This window comes from Pseudophryne corroboree, chromosome 2 (assembly GCF_028390025.1).
Source record: "Pseudophryne corroboree isolate aPseCor3 chromosome 2, aPseCor3.hap2, whole genome shotgun sequence".
Lineage (NCBI taxonomy): Eukaryota > Metazoa > Chordata > Amphibia > Anura > Myobatrachidae > Pseudophryne > Pseudophryne corroboree.
The window spans coordinates 1,011,603,319-1,011,625,612 of NC_086445.1; the positions used below are offsets into that span (position 1 = coordinate 1,011,603,319).

At 50.2% G+C, this 22,294-nt stretch overlaps 1 protein-coding gene across 1 annotated transcript in view; it reads left to right on the forward strand.

Moving 5' to 3' along the window:
* Positions 1-9,300: 9,300 nt before the first annotated feature.
* BACE2 (beta-secretase 2) overlaps positions 9,301-22,294 on the forward strand; it is a 110,764-nt gene continuing 97,770 nt past the window's right edge. Inside the window, exon 1 of the mRNA XM_063956597.1 lies at positions 9,301-9,802. Coding sequence (XP_063812667.1) covers positions 9,542-9,802 — 261 coding nt within the window. The 5' untranslated portion in view covers positions 9,301-9,541. The remainder of the gene's footprint in view (positions 9,803-22,294) is intronic.

Below are 22,294 nucleotides of genomic sequence, written 5' to 3' on the forward strand. Positions count from 1 at the left end.
GCTCGGCAAAGTTAACCCACCGAGACACTTTGGCCATCCGCCCAAGAAGAGCCCATCTTCCTTAGTAGAATGGGTCTCCCCCGACTTCGGTAACGGCAATCCAGCCGTAGAACTAGCACGCTGAATCGTATCACAGATCCAGCGTGCAACAGACTGCAGAGACGCAGGCGCCCCCAACACGCTGAGAGCATACCGGACAAACAGAGCCTCTGTTTCCCCAAACTGAGCCCAACTGGTGACATAAATCTTCAAAGCTCCGACTACATCGAGAAACTTTGAATCAGCCAATGCTGAAGTCACCACAGGCATCAAAATAGGCAGGTTTTTGATAAACACCGAACACCCTTTTCGGAAGAACCACTATCCGAGTTCTCAATTCTATCCACTTGGAAGATCAAACAGGGGCACTTGTGAGACAAAGCTGCTACTTCCGACAACTGCCTTGTGGTCGCCCAAAAAGCAAAAGCATGACCCCTTTCCAAGAGAGAAAATTTTAACACAAGAGACGCAACACCACGTCAAAATCCCACTGTGCCAATGGGAGCACAAATGGAGGGTGGATGTGCAGTACTCTTTTCACGAAAGTCTGAACTACCGGAAAGGTGGCCAATTCTTTCTCTTTCTTTTTCTTTTTTCTTTTTGAAAGAAAATTTATAAGGCCAAACGGAGCCTAACTTTAGGCCTGCATCCACACCTGCTTGGAAAGAATGGAGAAGAACGACTCAGCTGAAAGTCTTCCGTAGGAACCTCCTTAGAATCACACCAAGACCCATATTTCCACCAAATACGGTGGTAAAGCTTCGCCGTTACTTCTTTCTAGCCTGAAGAAACTTGGAAAAGACCCCACTGGGAATACCCTTTCGGATTAGGATATGGCGTTCAACCGCCACGCCGCCAAACGCAGCCGCGGTAAGTCCTGATACACGCCTGGATCTTGCTGTAACCGTTTCTCCCGTAGAGGAAGAGGCCAGGAATCTTCTATGAATAAATCTGGAAGAACTGGATACCAAGCCCTCCTTGGCTAGACCGGAACAATGAAGATCGCCGGCACCTCTGTTCTTCCTACGTTTATCACCTTCAGCAGAATGAAAGCGGAGGGGACACATAGACCGACTGAAAACACCCAAGATGTCACGAGAGCGTCCACTGCTATAGCTTGAGTGTCCCTTGACCTGGAACCATATTCCTGAGGTCTCTCGTTGAGGCGAGACGCCAACATGCCCAACTGAGGCACTCCTCAAAGACTTGTCACTTCTGTGAAACTTCTCGATGATGACTGTATATCTCCCGGATGGAGATCGCGTCTGCAGAGGAAATCTATTTCACCATTGTTTACATCCGGAATGAAGACTGCCAATATAACGTTTACCAGTCTTTCCACCCAGCGGAAAACTATTTCAGCTTCTGCCATTGCCGCTTTTGCTCCTTGTTCCGCCCTAGCGGCTTACTTGCGCCACTGCTGTCAAGTCGTCCGACAGAATTAACACGGGCAGATCACGAAGAATATGTTCGTTGAAAATAGCTCTTAATTCGAGAAAGCTTATTGTAGACAAGCTTCGCAGCTTGACCTTTTTCTCTGGAAATACTTCCCATGCAAGTACTGCTCCCCAACCTCGGAGATCTGCATATATGGACCCAAGGATCTAATCCTGGATCCCGAACCTTCGTCCCTCTAGGGGGTGAGAACTGAGCAGACACCACAGGAGCGATATCCTGGCCATTAGGATTATATTCTGGCGCATGTGCAGGTGAGACCCGGACCACATTCCCAACAGGTCCCGTGAAAACCACTCTGGCATTTGACCTGCTCATCGAAAGGGCCTCTTAGGCCGCACCCCACTTCATCATCAACGGAACATATTGGTGGATTGGCACTGCAAATCTGATCCTCAGACCAATTTCCACAGGAAAACACAGAACCTCAACTGTTCAGTATCTATCCTGATACCCCCTCCGACATCTGCGTCGTTGGGAACAACAGCCCTTCCCTGTGTTGAAGAACAGTCAGAGAGAAACAACGGTTTGCACCACTTGTTTCTTGACCTCGCCTCAATCAGGCGAACATCTCAGTACAGAAGACCAATGTCTCTTACTATTGAAAGAAAACCATCATACTACCATCACTCCAGTGAAATGGCAAAGAAAATCCTGGCTTTCCCGCCAGGTAATCTGAATACGTAGAACAACGCCTGTAAACTTTTTTTTTTTTTTTTTTTATAACCGGGACAGAAGGTCAAGTCCCTGAACCTGACACACCTCTGGTATGGCGTCGCGTACTACCTCCCCTTCCAGAGGGGAAATGGCAATATCCATTAGAAAATCAGTGAGGGGCAACATCTGTAACTCCAGAATGTCCCCCTTTGGATTCTATAAGTAACTCACCGGTCCTAGTCTATTCCCGGACTCACTGAAAGTAGTAACTGAGTCCTCACCGGCGTGGGGTCCCGCCATATAGACACTGCGACATGTAGTGTATGTGGTAGAAACAGAAACGACATCCTCTTCTGCGAACCTAACAAGGCTGCAGAACTCTTACCTTTTCACCTTCCACAGGCTGTCCAGAAAGGAAAAAAGAACGGTATCGAACCGGTTAAAATGACTGGATCCCACAAAAGAATGCGTCACCAACCGTTGTGAGGGAATCTAACTTCCGAAGTTAGACTTACCAGCAGTATCCACCGAGATAGACTGAACTGACGTAACCCCCAACAGCGGTACACCGTCACAGGGAAAACTCCAGTATCTCTCGGAGTCAGCCTTAGTAGTCCCTCGGCCATACTTCCTGCATACGCACGGCAGTCTGCCGCAATGTTATAGAGAAGAACCAACATAAGGAACATCCCCTCTCCTCTTAGGGTAAATCTATTGGATGGGTATCCGAATATAAACACTCCCCCCTGCGCATGTAATGCCAATAACATCACAGCATAGAAAGAACAATATCACTTAGCTTCCTGTATACGATCCTATGAGACAGGGCCCCGTGTCGACCAGGAGCTGGCCTTCACAGTATTCTCTCCGCGGTGGGGAAAGAATAACCATTCGAATTCCTTGAGACGATCTGATACCAACTCGTCACTGCCGACCTAGAGCTTTATCAACAGAGCGACCAGCACATGAGAAGGAATACTGTTACTTCAGCATTCATTATGAGTCATAATATGAATATACATAAAGCAATACACAAATATCCTATATATATATATATATACTAGGTGATTCATCGCGCCCTACGGGCGCTCTTCACACCGTCGTAAGGGGCTACGCCCCCTTAACCCTTGCACACCCTTGTGGCGTGCAATATTTTTATTATATGGAGTATTACATCCAATCCTAATTGTGTGAGTGGTTAAATATTGCACGGACAAAGGGCGTGCAATGGTTAAGGGGTGGAAGCCCCTTGCAACGTGGTTGAGGGAGTAGGGGGTGCAGGGAAGAGGCGGATGGGATCCTGGGGTGCCACGGGAGGGGCGGTTGCGGTGGTGCCGCAGGTGGGGGAGGGTGCGTGGGTGCCGCGGGTGGAGGTCCGGAGCTGCTGCAGGTGGGGGAGGAGCAGTTGCGGGGTTACCCCGGGTGGGGGAGGGGTGGATGCGGTGGTGCGACGGGAGGTACGGGGTCGCTTCGGGTGGGGGAGGGGATCCAGAGCTATCGCGGCGCTGGAGGGGGTGTGTGGGGGTGCCGCGGATGGGGCCCGGAGGTACTTTGAGTGGGGGAGGGGCGGGTAATGCTTATCCTGCTTCTCCTCCTGTCAGCAGCTAAGCTGCTGTCCTCCCTTTGGCAGTGGCTCTCCCAGAGACTCGCACAGCAGCCAGTCACTATTGTTAGCGCCGGTGTCTCAATATGCTGCATTACAGGGAAGAAGATGTACGCAATAAACTACAGCTCCCAGCAGCCCTAAGGGGCGGAATGCTTTGGTGCTAAGGGCTGCTGGGAGCTGTAGTTTATGTAGTGCGTCTACTTCCCTGTAATATGGCGCGTTGGGACACTGGTGCTAACAATAGTGACTGGCTGGCAGAACTGTGTGACTGGCTGAATCAATGTAAAAGGTGAGAGTGCTGTGCAGTGTCAGTGACACTACACACAGGCCCGGCGCTAGCCGCTCAGCAAAGGGATGCAGTGCAGGGAGGCGGCAGGAAGGAGAGGCGTTCTCCCTGCTCTACATCCCTGTGCTGAGCTGCTGCTGCTATCCCTGCTGCTGCTGCCGGCTGCTGTCACACATGCAGCGGCGCCGACAGCACAAAGCCTCCTCTCTCCCCCTCCCCTCCCCTGTGTGACATTCAGTGGCCGGGAGGGAGCCAAAGTGGGCGGGGCTAGATGGGAGTAAGGGGCGGAGCTACACGGGACAATGCTGCACTGGTACAGGGGGCGTTACGTGTGTAAGCAGCACTGCTACAAGGGGCGTTATGTGTGTAAGCGTCACTGGTACAGGGGGTGTTACTTGTGTAAGCGTCACTGGTACAGGGGGCGTTACGTGTGTGAGTGTCACTGGTACAGGGGGCATTATGTGTGTAAGCGGCACTGGTACAGGGGGCGTTACGTGTGTAAGCAGCACTGCTACAAGGGGCATTATGTGTGTAAGCGGCACTGGTACAGGGGGCGTTACGTGTGTAAGCAGCACTGCTACAAGGGGCATTACGTGTGTAAGCGGCACTGGTACAGAGGGCGTTATGTGTGTAAACGGTACTGGGAGAGGGGGCATTACGTGTGTAAGCATCACTGGTACAGGGGGCGGTACGTGTGTAAGTGTCACTGGTACAGGGGGTGTTACGTGTGTAAGCGGCACTGGTACAGAGGGCGTTATGTGTGTAAACGGTACTGGGAGAGGGGGCATTACGTGTGTAAGCGTCACTGGTACAGGGGGCGTTACGTGTGTAAGCGTCACTGGTACAGGGGGGCGTTACGTGTGTAAGCGTCACTGCTACAGGGGGCCTTACATGTGTAATTGTCACTGCTACAGGGGGTGTTACTTGTGTAAGTGTCACTGGTACAGGGGGGGTGTGACATGTGTAAGCGTCACTGGTACAGGAGGGCGTGACGTGTAAGCGTCACTGGTACAGGGGGCATTACATGTGTAAGTGTCTCTGGTACAGGGGGCATTACATGTGTAAGTGTCTCTACTACAGCGGTCATTATGTGCGCTGTGTGTTTGTAAAGTATGCGAGGGTGCAAATTTATAGTTTGCAGGGGGGCGCCGAACACTCTAGCACCGGGCCAGACTGCACACCCACTGCAGTGCACAGCACTGTCACCTTTTACATTAATTCAGCATCCATACATTACCCTCCGCGATATCACCCTCTCTATCCGCTACATTAACCATCTCGGGGCTTCCAGGCCGGCAGGGCAGGTGCTGTGTTGCGGAGTCAGGGCCTCTGGAGATCTGGGCGTGGCTGTGGCGGGGAGGCACTTCTGTGACATCACACGCAGAACAGGCTCCAGGGCTCAGAGAGTATGCGGCGCAGGGAGGCCTATGAAAGTCTTCCGCTGCGCCGCTTTCATACACATCTATGCCGGTGGCCGCAGCAGCTTTTGTTCCACCTGCGGCGCGGCTAGGGAGTGGGGATTGTTGATGCCGGAGGGGGCAGGTGGACTGGCAGCAAGACATTGGTGGTCATTCAGAGTTGATCGCTCGCTAGCAGTTTTTAGCAGCCGTGCAAATGCTATGCCGCCGCCCAGTGGGAGTGTATTTTAGCTTAGCAGAAGTGGGAACGAAGGGATAGGATAGGAGAGCGGGTACAAAAAAAATTTGTGCAGTTTCAGAGCAGCTTCAGTGAAAGGATGTTTTTTCCCCTATGTACAGTGCAGAGACTTGATGCAGATGCAGTGTCAGACCCTCCAGCTGCACCTTTTGGCAGGTACATTACCTTTTTTTTATGGTCTGTACCGATTATTGACTCTCCAAGCTTCCATTGAAAGTATAGGAAAAGGGGCGTGGCCACGCGCCTGTACCCGTGGCCACGCCCCTTTTTCGAATGTGTATCAATGTTTATGTGTAAAGTGTTGGAGGGTATGTTGCTGCAGATGCAGTGGGGCTATTTTGGGGTGTGGGGCTGGAGCTGCAGCTCCATCAGTCCCAGTGCTAATCCTGCTCTGTGAAAACACAGCAGCCAAAGGGCAGAGCCTCCCACTGGATGTAACCTGTGTGGGAGGGCGTTTCTCGGCCAATCAGCTGTCGGCTGGGTGTGATAGACCTGCCACTAACCCAATGAGAGCTCCTAGCCACGCCCAGCGTTAGAAACCCAGGCACAGAATCACAGGGCTATTATATAGGAGATACATATATATATATATATATATATATATATATATATATATATATATATATACATACATACATACATACATACATACATACATACATACATACATACATACATATACATATAAGCGGATAATCCGGAACCATCAGGTCCCAAGTGACATTAATGTGTTCTGAATGTGTATGACAATGTACTGAACGCCCCAGGCGTGGATCTACTAGGAACCAGCATGGTCGACAGAAAACAAGTATTCGTCGACAGCCGGGAGTAGTAAGCAGGCAAAACAGTCATGCAACCCCGAGGGGACCGAGGGAAGTATATATAACTAAATGTAATAACACTCCCCCTATGTCTGTGCACCCGCACCATATATCTATACATACATATAAACATATATACCGGTCTCAGCTAGTTACTGCATGTTAATTTACACCCAGTAAAACAGCTGGTGCCGACAGAGTCGGTCACATGCTGTGTCTCCCCTACAGCGATTACTGTCGACAAGTACACAACTACCGACCCACTGAAACAGGCGTCGGCGATGCCGACAGTGACCTCAATGACAGAGCACTCACTCCTGACGACACATGTCGACTAAGCTATATTGGATAACCGACAGGGAGTACACCGATCTCTCTCTCTCTCTCTCTCTCTCTCTATATATACACATACACACGCATAATATACAGAGTAAATGCCCAAATGCCTAAAATAGTGCTATATCTACACTATATAGCACTAAACACCGTGCCCCTGCATTGTCTTTTGGCGGGGACATACAGAAAAATGGCGCTTCCCGAAGTGAGGGTTAAGCTCCGCCCGTTCTCGGTGCGCTTCGGCGCTCCACATTACTGCTTTTTTTGAAGCAAACGGGGGTGCCTATAGAGTGTCACATACTGTATAGGTGCCTCCAAGTATAAATATATATATTTATATAGCTGCCCAGGGCGCTCCCCCCTAGCGCCCTGCACCCTTGTACCGACCGTTGTATGTGTGAGCAATGGCGCGCAGCGCGGCCATTGCGGTATCCGGCGGGGGTACGGTAATCAGTGCCCAGGCACTTAACTGTGCATATCTGCCGTCTGTACCCTTTTTAACTTACAGTAACTTGCTGCCCAGGGCGCCCCCCAGCGCCCTGCACCCTGTGAGTGCCGTTGGTGTGTGGGAGCATGGAGCGCAGCGCGACCACTGCATGTTACCTCCGTTACTGAAGTCTTCTGCCGTCACTGAAGTCTTCTGTTCTTCTCATACTCACCCGGCTTCTTTCTTCTGGCTCTGTGAGGGGGGTGACGGCGCGGCTCCGGGAACAAGCAGCTAGGCGCAGAGCCGGCCATAGGCATAGGCAAACTAGGCAATTGCCTAGGGCATTTGATATGCTCAGGGGCATCAGCAGCTTCTGCTGATTAAAATGATATGTGGCATGCCTATATTCTGTGTGTAGCATTTCATATGCAGATACAGCCACAGTCTCACACAGTATATAGGCATGCTGCATATCATTTTAATCAGCAGAAGCTGCTTGTGCATCCTAGCCACATAGCAATGCAAATAAGATGCATTTTCATTAAAAAAAGGTGCCCGACGTTAGCATTGAGGCAAGATTTATGAGGACACATCTGTATCCAGGCAGAGGTCACAGTGTTAGTCGAAGTGTGAGTGCTGTGTGCATGTGAGTGGGTTGGTTGTGCAGTAGTGTTTGGAATATGTATAAGGAGCATTATGTGTCATGTAAAAATGCATTAATAATGTGCAACATATGTGTAAGGGGCACTATGTGTGTCATTATGTGTATACTAGGGCATTAATAATGTGCGGCATATGTGTAACAGGGTACTACTGTATGTGTGTCATTATGTGTATAGGGACACTAATAATGTGCAGCAAATGTGTAGGGGGCACTATGTGTGTCATTATGTGTATAAGGGCATTAATAATGTGCGGTATATGTGTAAGGGACATTATGTGCAAAAGGGCATTAATAAAGGTTGTCATAATGTGTAAGGCGCATTATGTTCATAAGGACATTAATAAGGTGTCTCATATGTGTAAGGGGCATTACTGTGTGGAATTAGGTGTATAAATGCATTACTAATGTGTGGCATTGTGTATAAGGTGCTCTACTATGTGGTGTTGCATATAGAAAGGGCACTACTGTGTCATCTAATGTGAATAAAGAGCAATAGGGTGTGGTGTAATGTGAATAAGGAGCAATTCAGTGTGATGTAATGTGAATAAGGGGCTCTACTGTGAGGAGTAACGTTTATAAGGTAAAGTGATACTACTGTGGGATGTAATATGAATTATGGTCACTATCGCATGATCAAATGTGAATAAAGTTGCAGTACTGTGTGGCATAATTGGATTTGGGGTTACTATTGTGTGGCCATGCCCCTTGCCAGCAAAAACACACCCCTTTTTGGGTTGTGCGCCAAATGTGTGAACTGTTCCTATTTAAAATATAGGGGGTACAAACAACAAAATAAGGACTGCTATGTGTGAGGGGTGATGATGCTGGGAAAGAGGTGCTAGGTCAGAGGCGGAACCAGCGGTGGTGCTAGGGGGCACCAGACAAAATCTTGCCTAGGGCATCATATTGGTTAGGGCCGGCTCTGGCTAGGCGAACCAAGTGATCGAACCCTCTGGAGCTAATGGTGTCCAGTAGCCTAAGAAGCAGAGCCCTTGAAGTAAGAAGAAGTAGGTCTGACTTCTCTCCCCTCAGTCCCACGATGCAGGGAACCTGTAGCCAGCAGGTCTGCCTGAAAATAAAAAACCTAACAATAAAGTCTTTAGAGAAACTCAGTGGAGCTCCCCTAGTGTGTGACCCATCACTCCTGGGCACAAAGTCTGAGGTCTGGAGGAGGGGCATAGAGGGAGGAGCCAGTTCACACCCAGTCAAAGTCATTTTAGTGTGCCCAAGCTCCTGCGGATCCCGTCTATACCCCATGGTCCTTTTGGAGTCCCCAGCATCCTCTAGGACGTAAGAGAAATAGAACATACTGTACATATACACACACACACAGCATATGCCAGGTGCCGCCAGGAGGGGGCGCCCCGATCCTCCCTGTGCCCCCTCTGCAGCACTTTGCTGCTAGAAGTAAAGTTTGCAGAACTTTCCCCGGACTCCTCCCCGCTATATCCGTGTGTCCGGCCCCGGGCACTGGCTGCTACACGGTGGGCAGGAGGACAGGACCCTGTGACCGCAGCATGCTGGATCTGCAGCGCCCATAGCCGACATGTGCTTCCCGGTCAGCGAGCCCCTGTGAGCCCCGGGACGCGGCACGATGCTGCCGGTGACCCTGGTGCTGCTGCTGGGGGCCGCCCGCTGCGCCTCCGCCGTCTTCTCCTTCCCGCTCCGGATCTCCCCGGCTCAGGTCAGCCAGCCCCAGCCCGTCTCCCCGGCTGCCCCCAAGGACATAGTAGGGCTCTCGCTGGCCTCGGACCCCAGCGGCCGGATCAACTTCATGGCGATGGTGGATAACCTGGAGGGGGACTCGGGGAGAGGGTACTACCTGGAGCTGGCCATAGGGACCCCGGCACAGATGGTAAGTGCCCAGTGGTGGCGGGGTATGGGAGGGAGGGGGGGCTGCTGCACCAGGGGGGCTGGGGGCAAGGGCCAGACACACTCCCCATCCATCTACTAACCTAAGGGGCCAGTTGTATCTAATATATATAGTGATGCTACTTACCCCAGCGGGTGAGGGGCCAGCTGTATATAATGATGCTACTTACCCCAGCGGGTGAGGGGCCAGCTGTATATAGTGATGCTACTTACCCCAGCGGGTGAGGGGCCAGCTGTATATAGTGATGCTACTTACCCCAGCGGGTGAGGGGCCAGCTGTATATAGTGATGCTACTTACCCCAGCGGGTGAGGGGCCAGCTGTATATAATGATGCTACTTACCCCAGCGGGTGAGGGGTCAGCTGTATATAGTGTGGCTACTTACCCCAGCGGGTGAGGGGCCAGCTGTATATAATGTGGCTACTTACCCCAGGGGGTTAGGGGCCATCTGTATATAATGTGGCTGCTTACCCCAGCGGGAGAGGGGCCAGCTGTATATAATGTGGCTACTTACCCCAGCGGGTGAGGGGCCAGCTGTATATAATGTGGCTACTTACCCCAGCGGGTGAGGGGCCAGCTGTATATAATGTGGCTACTTACCCCAGCGGGTGAGGGGCCAGCTGTATATAATGTGGCTACTTACCCCAGCGGGTGAGGGGCCAGCTGTATATAATGTGGCTACTTACCCCAGCGGGTGAGGGGCCAGCTGTATATAATGTGGCTACTTACCCCAGCGGGTGAGGGGCCAGCTGTATATAATGTGGCTACTTACCCCAGTGGGAGGGCAGGATATATGGGCCAGAGTGCTAGGTGCTGAAGTATATAGTTTTTCATTAGAGCGAGGGGAATCTTATTTTTTTTTTTTTTCTTCATGTTTTAACGTTACATAATTTCTATGTGGTAAAGGGATGGTAGAGATTTTTTAATGTATTTTGGGTGTCCGCACTGCGCTTTCCTCTGCTTAAGAGGACTTGAATTCTCTGCCAACGCTGAGGTCCCCGGAGGTTGTGTCTTGTTATGTTTTTAGACCCACTTGACTTATGTCATAAGAATAAAACACACAAATGCTGGATATAACTAGTCAGCTCCCTTTCTCGTGATTAATGAGCACATACCTGAGGTGAAACAAATCTGGAGAAAACTGTAAAAGGTTGGATCAACCTTTCCGGTTTTCACTGTCTGCATTTTCTATAGCATCCGTCCACCTACCTGCAAAACTATCCTAAGATCAGTTTACTGAGCTGTTTTGTAAAGACCGGGAAATAGCCTTACACCTTCACATGTGCTCGGTGGAGAAATAGGGGAGACCACAGTTTTGGACCCTTGGCCCATAAGCAGCAGGGGTTTTTAGTTAAACACCTGCTGTATGCTCTCCTATGTGAAGTGATGGAGAACATTTGGCCAATACTGTAGGTGTATTTATAAGTACTGCTGCCTAAAGCTGAGCTATCACCTAGTAGAGAATGCAAGAGAGGTAGTGCTGGGTGGGCGGTCAGATCTGCACAGTTTTCTCCACTTGTGTTTTTAGCTCCTTAACAAATATGACTATTTGCAGATTCATTTTATTAATGTTTGAAGCGCATATACAAATGTAATTACGGTTTATGCTGGGTAGCCCGGTTAAACAGGAAGCTCCCTACCGTGTATTATTGTCCGTTCACCGGACAGAACAGAAAACACGGACACCCGCTGGCTCGCACTGTGGCCTATGGCTGATCAGGAGGCTTACCGTATGTGACGCAGCCAGCGGATCTTCTGTTCTCTCCCAAATTACCGAATTGGCATACTTTTACCCTGTGTGCCTAGTGATTGTGCGGACCGTCATCTGCCCATTGTTAATCTTCAGTTCGTTCATGATCTCAAAGCATTAATTTTTTGTGGCCAGTATGATGCAATTATGGGAGAACATACAAACTCCACACCCAGTGATCACTGTTTGTAGGGAACTGTGTGGAGAAGGAGAATGGAGGGAAAATGCAGATTGGGTCAGAAACACGTGGGCAAACACTAATCGGTACCGACTGTGTAAATGGCTGTGCACTGCCTCTCTAAAGCAACAGGCAACGTGTGATCCAGTCTGCAAAGGTTCCATCCCAAATCATTTTGTCTTTTACTGGACCCTCAGCCCGTTGGAACGCCTGCAAGTTCCCCCGTTGGAACGCCTGCAAGTTCCCCCGTTGGAACGCCTGCAAGTTCCCCCGTTGGAACGCCTGCAAGTTCCCCCGTTGGAACGCCTGCAAGTTCCCCCGTGGAACCTCGGGTTCCGTACTATATGCTTGGACACAATGGTATAAAACTTGGTAACTACATTAGTTGGTTTAATCCAGGAGAAACACTGGGAAAAAGTATGGAAGTGTTATCTTTTTAGGTCAAAAATTGCAAAAATGTTTTCCCCTTTCCTTTCATCCTGATCCGTTCCCTGTAATTCTGGTATCTGATGGCCCATTGCTCTGTGTCTTGTCTCTTAATACAAAGTGATTAGAGGTCTACTGTGTAGATAGCATTAATTATGGTAATTATCATATCCTAGAAGTGACTTCTGCCGAATAGGTGCTAATTACTTGCACATTGTCACTGGAGAGCCGCTAAGCACTGACTAATTCCTTGTAGTGTAGGGTTTCAGTGTGGTTTGGTCTTGTGTGTGTCTGTGTGAGAGAGAAGTTGTGCTTATTGTGTGCACCACATCACAAGGCTTAGTAAGACCCAAAACAGAGCAGCATGTGCATGATGTAAATCTGTCTGTCCTGAATGTTCCGTGTCACACTACACAGCGAGTCCTGGTCACAAGATTCCAATCTCTCCCCTTAGTGTGTAAGAGTAAAAAGAGAATATTTGCAGGGAGAGGGGGGTTGGAGTTACATACACTGGGCTTAATAAAGTGTATCAGAATGTATACAATTCCGTAGGAAGTTTTGTGTTTGCAGGAGACACAGTCTGATCACAATACATTCATTAAATTATGAAAAATAAAACCAGCGTCAGAAGCGGAATATTCTTTTACTCCGCATTGCACGCATTCTGGATGAAACGAGTCCAGATAGTTAGACAAATATTTACCCTATTGACTCACGGATCGCCCTGTGATGCGGCTGGGAAATAGTTTGAGAAGTGCGTTCGTGTTCATGCAGGTTACAGCCGTGTCGCTGCAGCCAGAGACTTTTCCCAATGGACATCGCAGCCTCTCTGAAAAGAGTTTCTAAATTTGTGTGTTGTTAAATTGGTCTTAAACGTCGTACTTAATTATTTTCTTTACGCTAGAAAAAAAGAAGTGAATTATTTTCTTGTCATATACCGGTATATTGGGAATGTGTAAATGGCCCTACTACCTATGTGATAAATTCCATTAGTAAGAGCGTCTGTCTTATAAGGTCTCTTTAAACTCCAAGGTTTCCCTGTCGCTCTCGCCATATATACTCCATGTGCATACGGGTATATTCCATTACACGTGACCCTGTTTATAGCACAGGCCCTGCCGCAGCCGCTATATAGGTTGGGCACCGTACCTGCGCAGTTCTGAATGTGTTACTATAAAGCGGTTTCTCTGACGCCTCTGTGGATGTGATAGAATAGTGTAGTCATGCAGTGCCGTGTGGTTGAGCTGGGTACGTAGCGAGTCTCTCAGCTGATGAGCGTGCACACAAAGGTCCTTATTCAAGTCCCAAGACGAGCCCGGTGGGTCATGCGGAGATTGTGGAAAGATCTTAAGTAACCGTGTCACCTGATCAGCCTGGGAAGTGTCATATGATGTGTTGCGGAGAGCCTGGGCCTCATTGTAGTGGAAATGATTTCCTCCTATGCATAGGCTTACCGTACTATCCCTTTAAACTGGCACTCGTGAAATACACAGGTTCTGTGGCTGATTAAAACCAGGTGAGATGCAGGCTTGAACTCGGCCAACCATGGAACCTGTGTAATTCATGAGTGTCCCAGTATATAAGAGTAGGGGTTCAGTATGAATGACCGATGGACGGGATGCCGACGGTCAGTATACCGTCAACAGCATCCAATCCATCATAACTCCGACAACCCCCCATTTACCCCTCTAACCCTTACCTTTTCCCTACCTAACCCTCCCTTGTGGGTACCTAACTCTAACCCTCCTTTCCCCACTGCCTGCACCTAACCCTCCCTCCCACCGGTCCCTAACCTTCCCGTGCCTGCACCCTAAACCCCCCCCCCCTCCCGCAGCAGGACGCCAGCACTTCCCGCTGTCAGGACGATTCGGATGCCGGCTGTCTGTATTTTGATGCTGGGAATGTGCCCTCCCTTGGGATGAAGCCCCGTGGGGGCTCGCCACTCTGGTGGCTCGCTTTGCTCACCACAGGTTCTATTCCCACTCCATGGGTGTCGTGGAGTGGGAATAGCTGTGGCAGCGATGCCGACATTCTGGTGGTCGGAATTCCGGTGTCTGTATTGTGACCGCCGGGATCCTGACTACATCCCATTTGATACCCCCAAGTGTCCTGCACATTGCTGTGTATGAAGGTGAGGCGAGTGTCCTGTACGTTGCTGTGTATGGAGGTGAGGCGAGTGTCCTGTACGTGGCTGTGTATGGAGGCGAGTGTCCCGCACGTTGCTGTGTATGGAGGTGAGGCGAGTGTCCCGCATGTTGCTGTGTATGGAGGTGAGGCGAGTGTCCTGCACGTTGCTGTGTATGGAGGTGAGGCGAGTGTCCTGCACATTGCTGTGTATGGAGGTGAGGCGAGTGTCCTACACGTTGCTGTGTATGGAGGTGAGGCGAGTGTCCTGCACATTGCTGTGTATGGAGGTGAGGGGAGTGTCCTGCACATTGCTGTGTATGGAGGTGAGGCGAGTGTCCTGCACGTTGCTGTGTATGGAGGTGAGGCGAGTGTCCTGCACGTTGCTGTGTATGGAGGTGAGGCGAGTGTCCTGCACATTGCTGTGTATGGAGGTGAGGCGAGTGTCCCGCACATTGCTGTGTATGGAGGTGAGGCGAGTGTCCTGCACATTGCTGTGTATGGAGGTGAGGCGAGTGTCCTGCACATTGCTGTGTATGGAGGTGAGGCGAGTGTCCCGCACGTTGCTGTGTATGGAGGTGAGGCGAGTGTCCTGCACGTTGCTGTGTATGGAGGTGAGGCGAGTGTCCCGCACGTTGCTGTGTATGGAGGCGAGTGTCCCGCACATTGCTGTGTATGGAGGAGAGTGTCCTGCACGTTGCTGTGTATGGAGGTGAAGTGAGTGTCCCGCACATTGCTGTGTATGGAGGTGAGGCGAGTGTCCTGCATGTTGCTGTGTATGGAGGTGAGGCGAGTGTCCTGCACATTGCTGTGTATGGAGGTGAGGCGAGTGTCCTGCACATTGCTGTGTATGGAGGTGAGGTGAGTGTCCCGCACGTTGCTGTGTATGGAGGTGAGGTGAGTGTCCTGCACGTTGCTGTGTATGGAGGTGAGGTGAGTGTCCTGCACGTTGCTGTGTATGGAGGTGAGGCGAGTGTCCCGCACATTGCTGTGTATGGAGGTGAGTGTCCCGCACAGTGCTGTGTATGGAGGTGAGTGTCCTGCACGTTGCTGTGTATGGAGGTGAGGTGAGTGTCCTGCACGTTGCTGTGTATGGAGATGAAGCGAGTGTCCTGCATGTTGCTGTGTATGGAGGGGAGTGTCCTGCACGTTGCTGTGTATGGAGGTGAGGGGAGTGTCCTGCACATTGCTGTGTATGGAGGTGAGGCGAGTGTCCCGCACATTGCTGTGTATGGAGGTGAGGCGAGTGTCCCGCACATTGCTGTGTATGGAGGTGAGGCGAGTGTCCTGCACATTGCTGTGTATGGAGGTGAGGTGAGTGTCCTGCACATTGCTGTGTATGGAGATGAAGCGAGTGTCCCGCACGTTGCTGTGTATGGAGGTGAGGTGAGTGTCCCGCACGTTGCTGTGTATGGAGGCGAGTGTCCTGCACGTTGCTGTGTATGGAGGTGAGTGTCCCGCACGTTGCTGTGTATGGAGGTGAGGTGAGTGTCCTGCACGTTGCTGTGTATGGAGATGAGGTGAGTGTCCCGCACGTTGCTGTGTATGGAGGTGAGGTGAGTGTCCCGCACATTGCTGTGTATGGAGGTGAGGTGAGTGTCCTGCACGTTGCTGTGTATGGAGATGAGGTGAGTGTCCTGCACGTTGCTGTGTATGGAGGTGAGGCGAGTGTCCTGCACGTTGCTGTGTATGGAGGTGAGGCGAGTGTCCCGCACATTGCTGTGTATGGAGGTGAGGCGAGTGTCCTGCACGTTGCTGTGTATGGAGGTGAGGCGAGTGTCCCGCACGTTGCTGTGTATGGAGATGAGGCGAGTGTCCTGCACGTTGCTGTGTATGGAGGTGAGGCGAGTGTCCCGCACGTTGCTGTGTATGGAGATGAGGTGAGTGTCCTGCACATTGCTGTGTATGGAGGTGAGGCGAGTGTCCCGCACAGTGCTGTGTATGGAGGTGTGTCCTGCACAGTGCTGTGTATGGAGGTGAGTGTCCCGCACGTTGCTGTGTATGGAGGTGAGGCGAGTGTCCTGCACATTGCTGTGTATGGAGGTGAGGCGAGTGTCCCGCACGTTGCTGTGTATGGAGGTGAGGTGAGTGTCCTGCACATTGCTGTGTATGGAGGTGAGGTGTGTCCCGCACATTGCTGTGTATGGAGGTGAGGCGAGTGTCCTGCACATTGCTGTGTATGTTGGTGAGGTGAGTGTCCTGCACATTGCTGTGTATGGAGGAGAGGTGAGTGTCCTGCACATTGCTGTGTATGGAGGTGAGGTGAGTGTCCTGCACGTTGCTGTGTATGGAGGTGAGGCGAGTGTTCCGCACATTGCTGTGTATGGAGGTGAGTGTCCCGCACAGTGCTGTGTATGGAGGTGAGTGTCCTGCACGTTGCTGTGTATGGAGGTGAGGTGAGTGTCCTGCACGTTGCTGTGTATGGAGATGAAGCGAGTGTCCTGCATGTTGCTGTGTATGGAGGGGAGTGTCCTGCACATTGCTGTGTATGGAGGTGAGGTGAGTGTCCTGCACATTGCTGTGTATGGAGGTGAGGTGAGTGTCCCGCACATTGCTGTGTATGGAGGTGAGGCGAGTGTCCCGCACATTGCTGTGTATGGAGGTGAAGCGAGTGTCCTGCACGTTGCTGTGTATGGAGGTGAGGTGAGTGTCCTGCACGTTGCTGTGTGGGGAGGTGAGGCGAGTGTCCTGCACATTGCTGTGTATGGAGGTGAGTGTCCTGCACATTGCTGTGTATGGAGGTGAGGCGAGTGTCCTGCACATTGCTGTGTATGGAGGTGAGGCGAGTGTCCTGCACATTGCTGTGTATGGAGGTGAGGCGAGTGTCCTGCACGTTGCTGTGTATGGAGGTGAGGCGAGTGTCCTGCACGTTGCTGTGTATGGAGGTGAGGTGAGTGTCCTGCACATTGCTGTGTATGGAGGTGAGGTGAGTGTCCTGCACATTGCTGTGTATGGAGGTGAGGTGAGTGTCCTGCACGTTGCTGTGTATGGAGGTGAGGCGAGTGTCCCGCACATTGCTGTGTATGGAGGTGAGTGTCCCGCACAGTGCTGTGTATGGAGGTGAGTGTCCTGCACGTTGCTGTGTATGGAGGTGAGGTGAGTGTCCTGCACGTTGCTGTGTATGGAGATGAAGCGAGTGTCCTGCATGTTGCTGTGTATGGAGGTGAGTGTCCTGCACATTGCTGTGTATGGAGGTGAGGCGAGTGTCCCGCACGTTGCTGTGTATGGAGGTGAGGTGAGTGTCCCGCACGTTGCTGTGTATGGAGGTGAGGCGAGTGTCCTGCACGTTGCTGTGTATGGAGGTGAGTGTCCCGCACGTTGCTGTGTATGGAGGTGAGGCGAGTGTCCTGCACGTTGCTGTGTATGGAGGTGAGGCGAGTGTCCCGCACATTGCTGTGTATGGAGGTGAGGCGAGTGTCCCGCACGTTGCTGTGTATGGAGGTGAGGCGAGTGTCCTGCACATTGCTGTGTATGGAGGTGAGGCGAGTGTCCCGCACATTGCTGTGTATGGAGGTGAGGCGAGTGTCCCGCACATTGCTGTGTATGGAGGTGAGGCGAGTGTCCTGCACATTGCTGTGTATGGAGGTGAGGTGAGTGTCCTGCACATTGCTGTGTATGGAGATGAAGCGAGTGTCCCGCACGTTGCTGTGTATGGAGGTGAGGTGAGTGTCCTGCACGTTGCTGTGTATGGAGGTGAGGTGAGTGTCCCGCACATTGCTGTGTATGGAGGTGAGGCGAGTGTCCTGCACGTTGCTGTGTATGCAGGTGAGGTGAGTCTCCTGCACATTGCTGTGTATGGAGGTGAGGTGAGTGTCCTGCACGCTGCTGTGTATGGAGGGGAGGTGAGTGTCCTGCACGTTGCTGTGTATGGAGGTGAAGTAAATAAGTACTTTATGCATGCTCTGGTAACTGCCCCAGGTTATTCCGCGTCAGATCACAGCAATCTGTACATGCCATCACTTGTTGCTAGTAATCGTCTGCACACTGGGCCAGAGGTAGTAACTGTGACTTGTTGCCGGGTAGAATCCGTCTCCTCAGGGAGATGTTCCAGAGTGTGCAATTATATAAGGACATCTGGGTGTTCCACCGTCAGGAGCTCTGCTATAGATTATTAATGATATTACACCTTGGGGAAACGGAAGTCATGGTCTTGGCTGCCTGTGTATTAATAATGGCGGCAGTGCCTAGCTTACTATGGGTCAGCATCGTGGTGGGAATGATTATCCCTGCTATGTACTAACCGTTTCTAAAATAATTCTAAACAAAAAAAGCAGTACTTTGGTGATGTGCGCAAACACAGGCTGCTTTAGCGTATATACCCTCCCTAACAGGTGTCACCACACCCACAAATAAACACAAATAGCAAAAAACAGCAGGAGGGAATACTCGTATAGGCGCCTATTCCTGTGGGTTTAAGAATAAAGTTTATACGTTCCTTGTATGTTGTATATGTGGTGAGATTCTCTTGTCCTCTGTCTCCAATGTTTCAAGTCTTTATCCGGAGTACTCAGTCCCAATGGATATATATGAGAAAAGAAATAAAGGCAGATGTGTAGAAATGCTTCGCCTTATTTTCTATTACCCACTAGGCTTCAAGGAAGGGAGATGATGAAACTCCACAATGCGTACCCCAACTCACAATGGAGTACACCAAGACATGTATATCACGGTTTCTTTATAGCATGACCACATATGACCGTCACCCCGAAATTTCTAAAAAAGGATGGGTAACCTACTCTCTTATGAGAAGGGAGTTTTCAAACTCTGAAAGGTTTCTTTGGTCTAGATGAAATATGTGTGTGTGGAGACTCTTTTCTTCCCTCTATCATCAGTCCTTTCACCGAGAATTCTCAGTTCCCATGGGTATGCGGAAAGAAGGTAACAGGCAATGTGTAGAAATGTCTTATACCTATATAGTATATATAGCCCACTTATACCAAAAGGAAAGATGGTGGTTATCTGTAAACTTCCGTCAAATGACGGAGGAAGATGTGCGGGACAAAGTAGGCACGTAGGGGTAGCACACAAGGTTGTTTTTCCCTAACCGTGCATAACCCAGAGGTGGAATGCAAGTGTCATCGTGTGCGTACCCTCTGGGTTACATTTTAGTAAATGCACGCATGCTTCCGGTAAAAACGGAAGCGGAAGTGCCGGCGCTGGAATGCATGGGGGTGGAACGCATAAAGCCGTCTGCACCCGTTCTTTATAGAAGTTTGTTAAACTTAAAAAAATTAGGTTATCCTTTAGTCCTCTTAATACATCGTTAATCGAGGTCAGGAGATTTAAACTTTGGGATTCAATATAGACGCTATGAAAAATAATCGTACACTTTTACTTCCGGGACCACACTTTCAATAGTAGTTGGATTAGCAAGTTTTTATATTTTACACGATATAGAGGTTTTATGGTAATGTAGGCTTGAAAATAATGTACAAGTGTCTCCGATTTTATTTCAATTTTTATGTATGTGTGCAATTATGATGTCACTTCCTGATGTGATATGATTGGTGATTTACCATTTAAATACTGTGGGATATCACAATGCCAACATGTCTTGATAAAGGCTCCATTAAGAGCCGAAACGCGTCGACTGATCCTGGCACCGTGATACAGAATTTTTCTACACATCGGGGACCAAGGAGTTTTTTCTTGAGGAGAACTGCTATTATATCACCCATCTTTTTGAGGGGAATTTTCCTCCATTTTGGATAAAGAAACCCAGATAGGAGGTCATTACCATCTGATCGTGTGAGTGTGGGTACGCATCCCTGTTTAGGAACTCCCTGGTGAAGGTCACTTGTGGTCCTTTTGAAAAGATACCAATATACACACATCTTGGGGTACTCCATTGTGAGTTGGGGTACGCTTTACAGATAACCACCATCTTTCCTTTTGGTATAAGTGGGCTATATATACTATATAGGTATAAGACATTTCTACACATTGCCTGTTACCTTCTTTCCGCATACCCATGGGAACTGAGAATTCTCGGTGAAAGGACTGATGATAGAGGGAAGAAAAGAGTCTCCACACACATTTCTCTGACGTCCTAGTGGATGCTGGGGACTCCGTAAGGACCATGGGGAATAGACGGCTCCGCAGGAGACTGGGCACATCTAAAGAAAGATTTAGGACTATCTGGTGTGCACTGGCTCCTCCCACTATGACCCTCCTCCAAGCCTCAGTTAGATTTCTGTGCCCGGCTCGAGCTGGATGCACACTAGGGGCTCTCCTGAGCTCCTAGGAAGAAAGTATATGTTAGGTTTTTTATTTTCAGTGAGACCTGCTGGCAACAGACTCACTGCACCGAGGGACTAAGGGGAGAAGAAGCGAACCTACCTAAGTGGTGGTAGCTTGGGCTTCTTAGGCTACTGGACACCATTAGCTCCAGAGGGATCGAACACAGGACCCGACCTCGTCGTCCATTCCCGGAGCCGCGCCGCCGTCCCCCTTACAGAGCCAGAAGCAAGAAGGTGGTCCGGAAAATCGGCGGCTGAAGACTTCTGTCTTCTCCAAGGTAGCGCACAGCACTGCAGCTATGCGCCATTGCTCCTCATGCACACCACACACTGCAGTCACTGATGGGTGCAGGGCGCTGGGGGGGGCGCCCTGAGCAGCAATATTAACACCTTGGCTGGCGAACTGACACCATATATATAGCCCCAGAGGCTATATAGGTGTTTATTAACCCCTGCCAGAACTTTTACAAAAGCGGGAGAAAGCCCGCCGAAAAAGGGGCGGAGCCATCTCCCTCAGCACACTGGCGCCATTTTCCCTCACAGCTCTGCTGGAGGGATCGCTCCCTGGCTCTCCCCTGCAGTCCTGCACTACAGAAAAGGGTTAAAAAGAGAGGGGGGGCACAAATTAGGTGCAATATATATATATATATATATATATATTATGCAGCTATAAGGGAAAACACTCTCTATAGGTGATATCCCTGTGATATATAGCGCTCTGGTGTGTGCTGGCATACTCTCCCTCTGTCTCCCCAAAGGGCTTTGTGGGGTCCTGTCCTCTGTCAGAGCATTCCCTGTGTGTGTGCTGTGTGTCGGTACTGCTGTGTCGACATGTATGATGAGGATAATGATGTGGAGGCGGAGCAAATGCCTGTGAATGGGATGTCACCCCCTGCGGGGTCGACACCGGTGTGGATGGACTTATGGAAGGAATTACGTGACAGTGTCAACTCCTTACATAAAAGGTTTGACGACATAGGACAGCCGGCTGCTTAGCTTGTGCCTGTCCAAGCGTCTCACATGTCATCAGGGGCTCTAAAACGCCCGCTACCTCAGATGGCAGACACAGATGTTGACACGGATACCGACTCCAGTGTCGACGACGATGAGACTAGTGTACCTTCCAATAGGGCCACCCGTTACATGATTGAGGCAATTAAAAATGTATTACACATTTCTGATAATACCCCAGATAGCACAAAAAAGGGTATTATGTTTGGTGACAGAAAACTACCAGTAGTTTTCCTGCATCTGAGGAATTGATATGAGGTGTGTGAGGAAGCGTGGACTTCCCCCGATAAGAAATTGATAATTTCTAAGCAGCGTACCCTTTTCCGCCAGAGGATAGGTCACGTTGGGAAATAACCCCTAGGGTAGATAAAGCGGTTACACGCTTATTAAAAAAGGTGGCACTACCGTCACGGATACGGCCGCCCTGAAGGACCTGCTGATAGAAAGCAGAAAACTACCCTTAAAGCTATATACACACACACGGGCATTATATTGAGACCTGCTATTGCCTCGGCATGGATGTGCAGTGCGGCAGCTGCGTGGTCAGATTCCCTGTCGGATAATATTTATACTATAGATAGGGACAATATTTTGCTGAAAATAGAGCATATAAAAGACGCTGTCTTATACATGCGTGATGCACAGAGGGATATTTGCCGACTGGCATCACTAATAAGTGCTATGTAAAACCATTGCCGCCAGACGGGGGTTATGGACTCGGCAATGGTCGGGCGATGCAGATTCAAA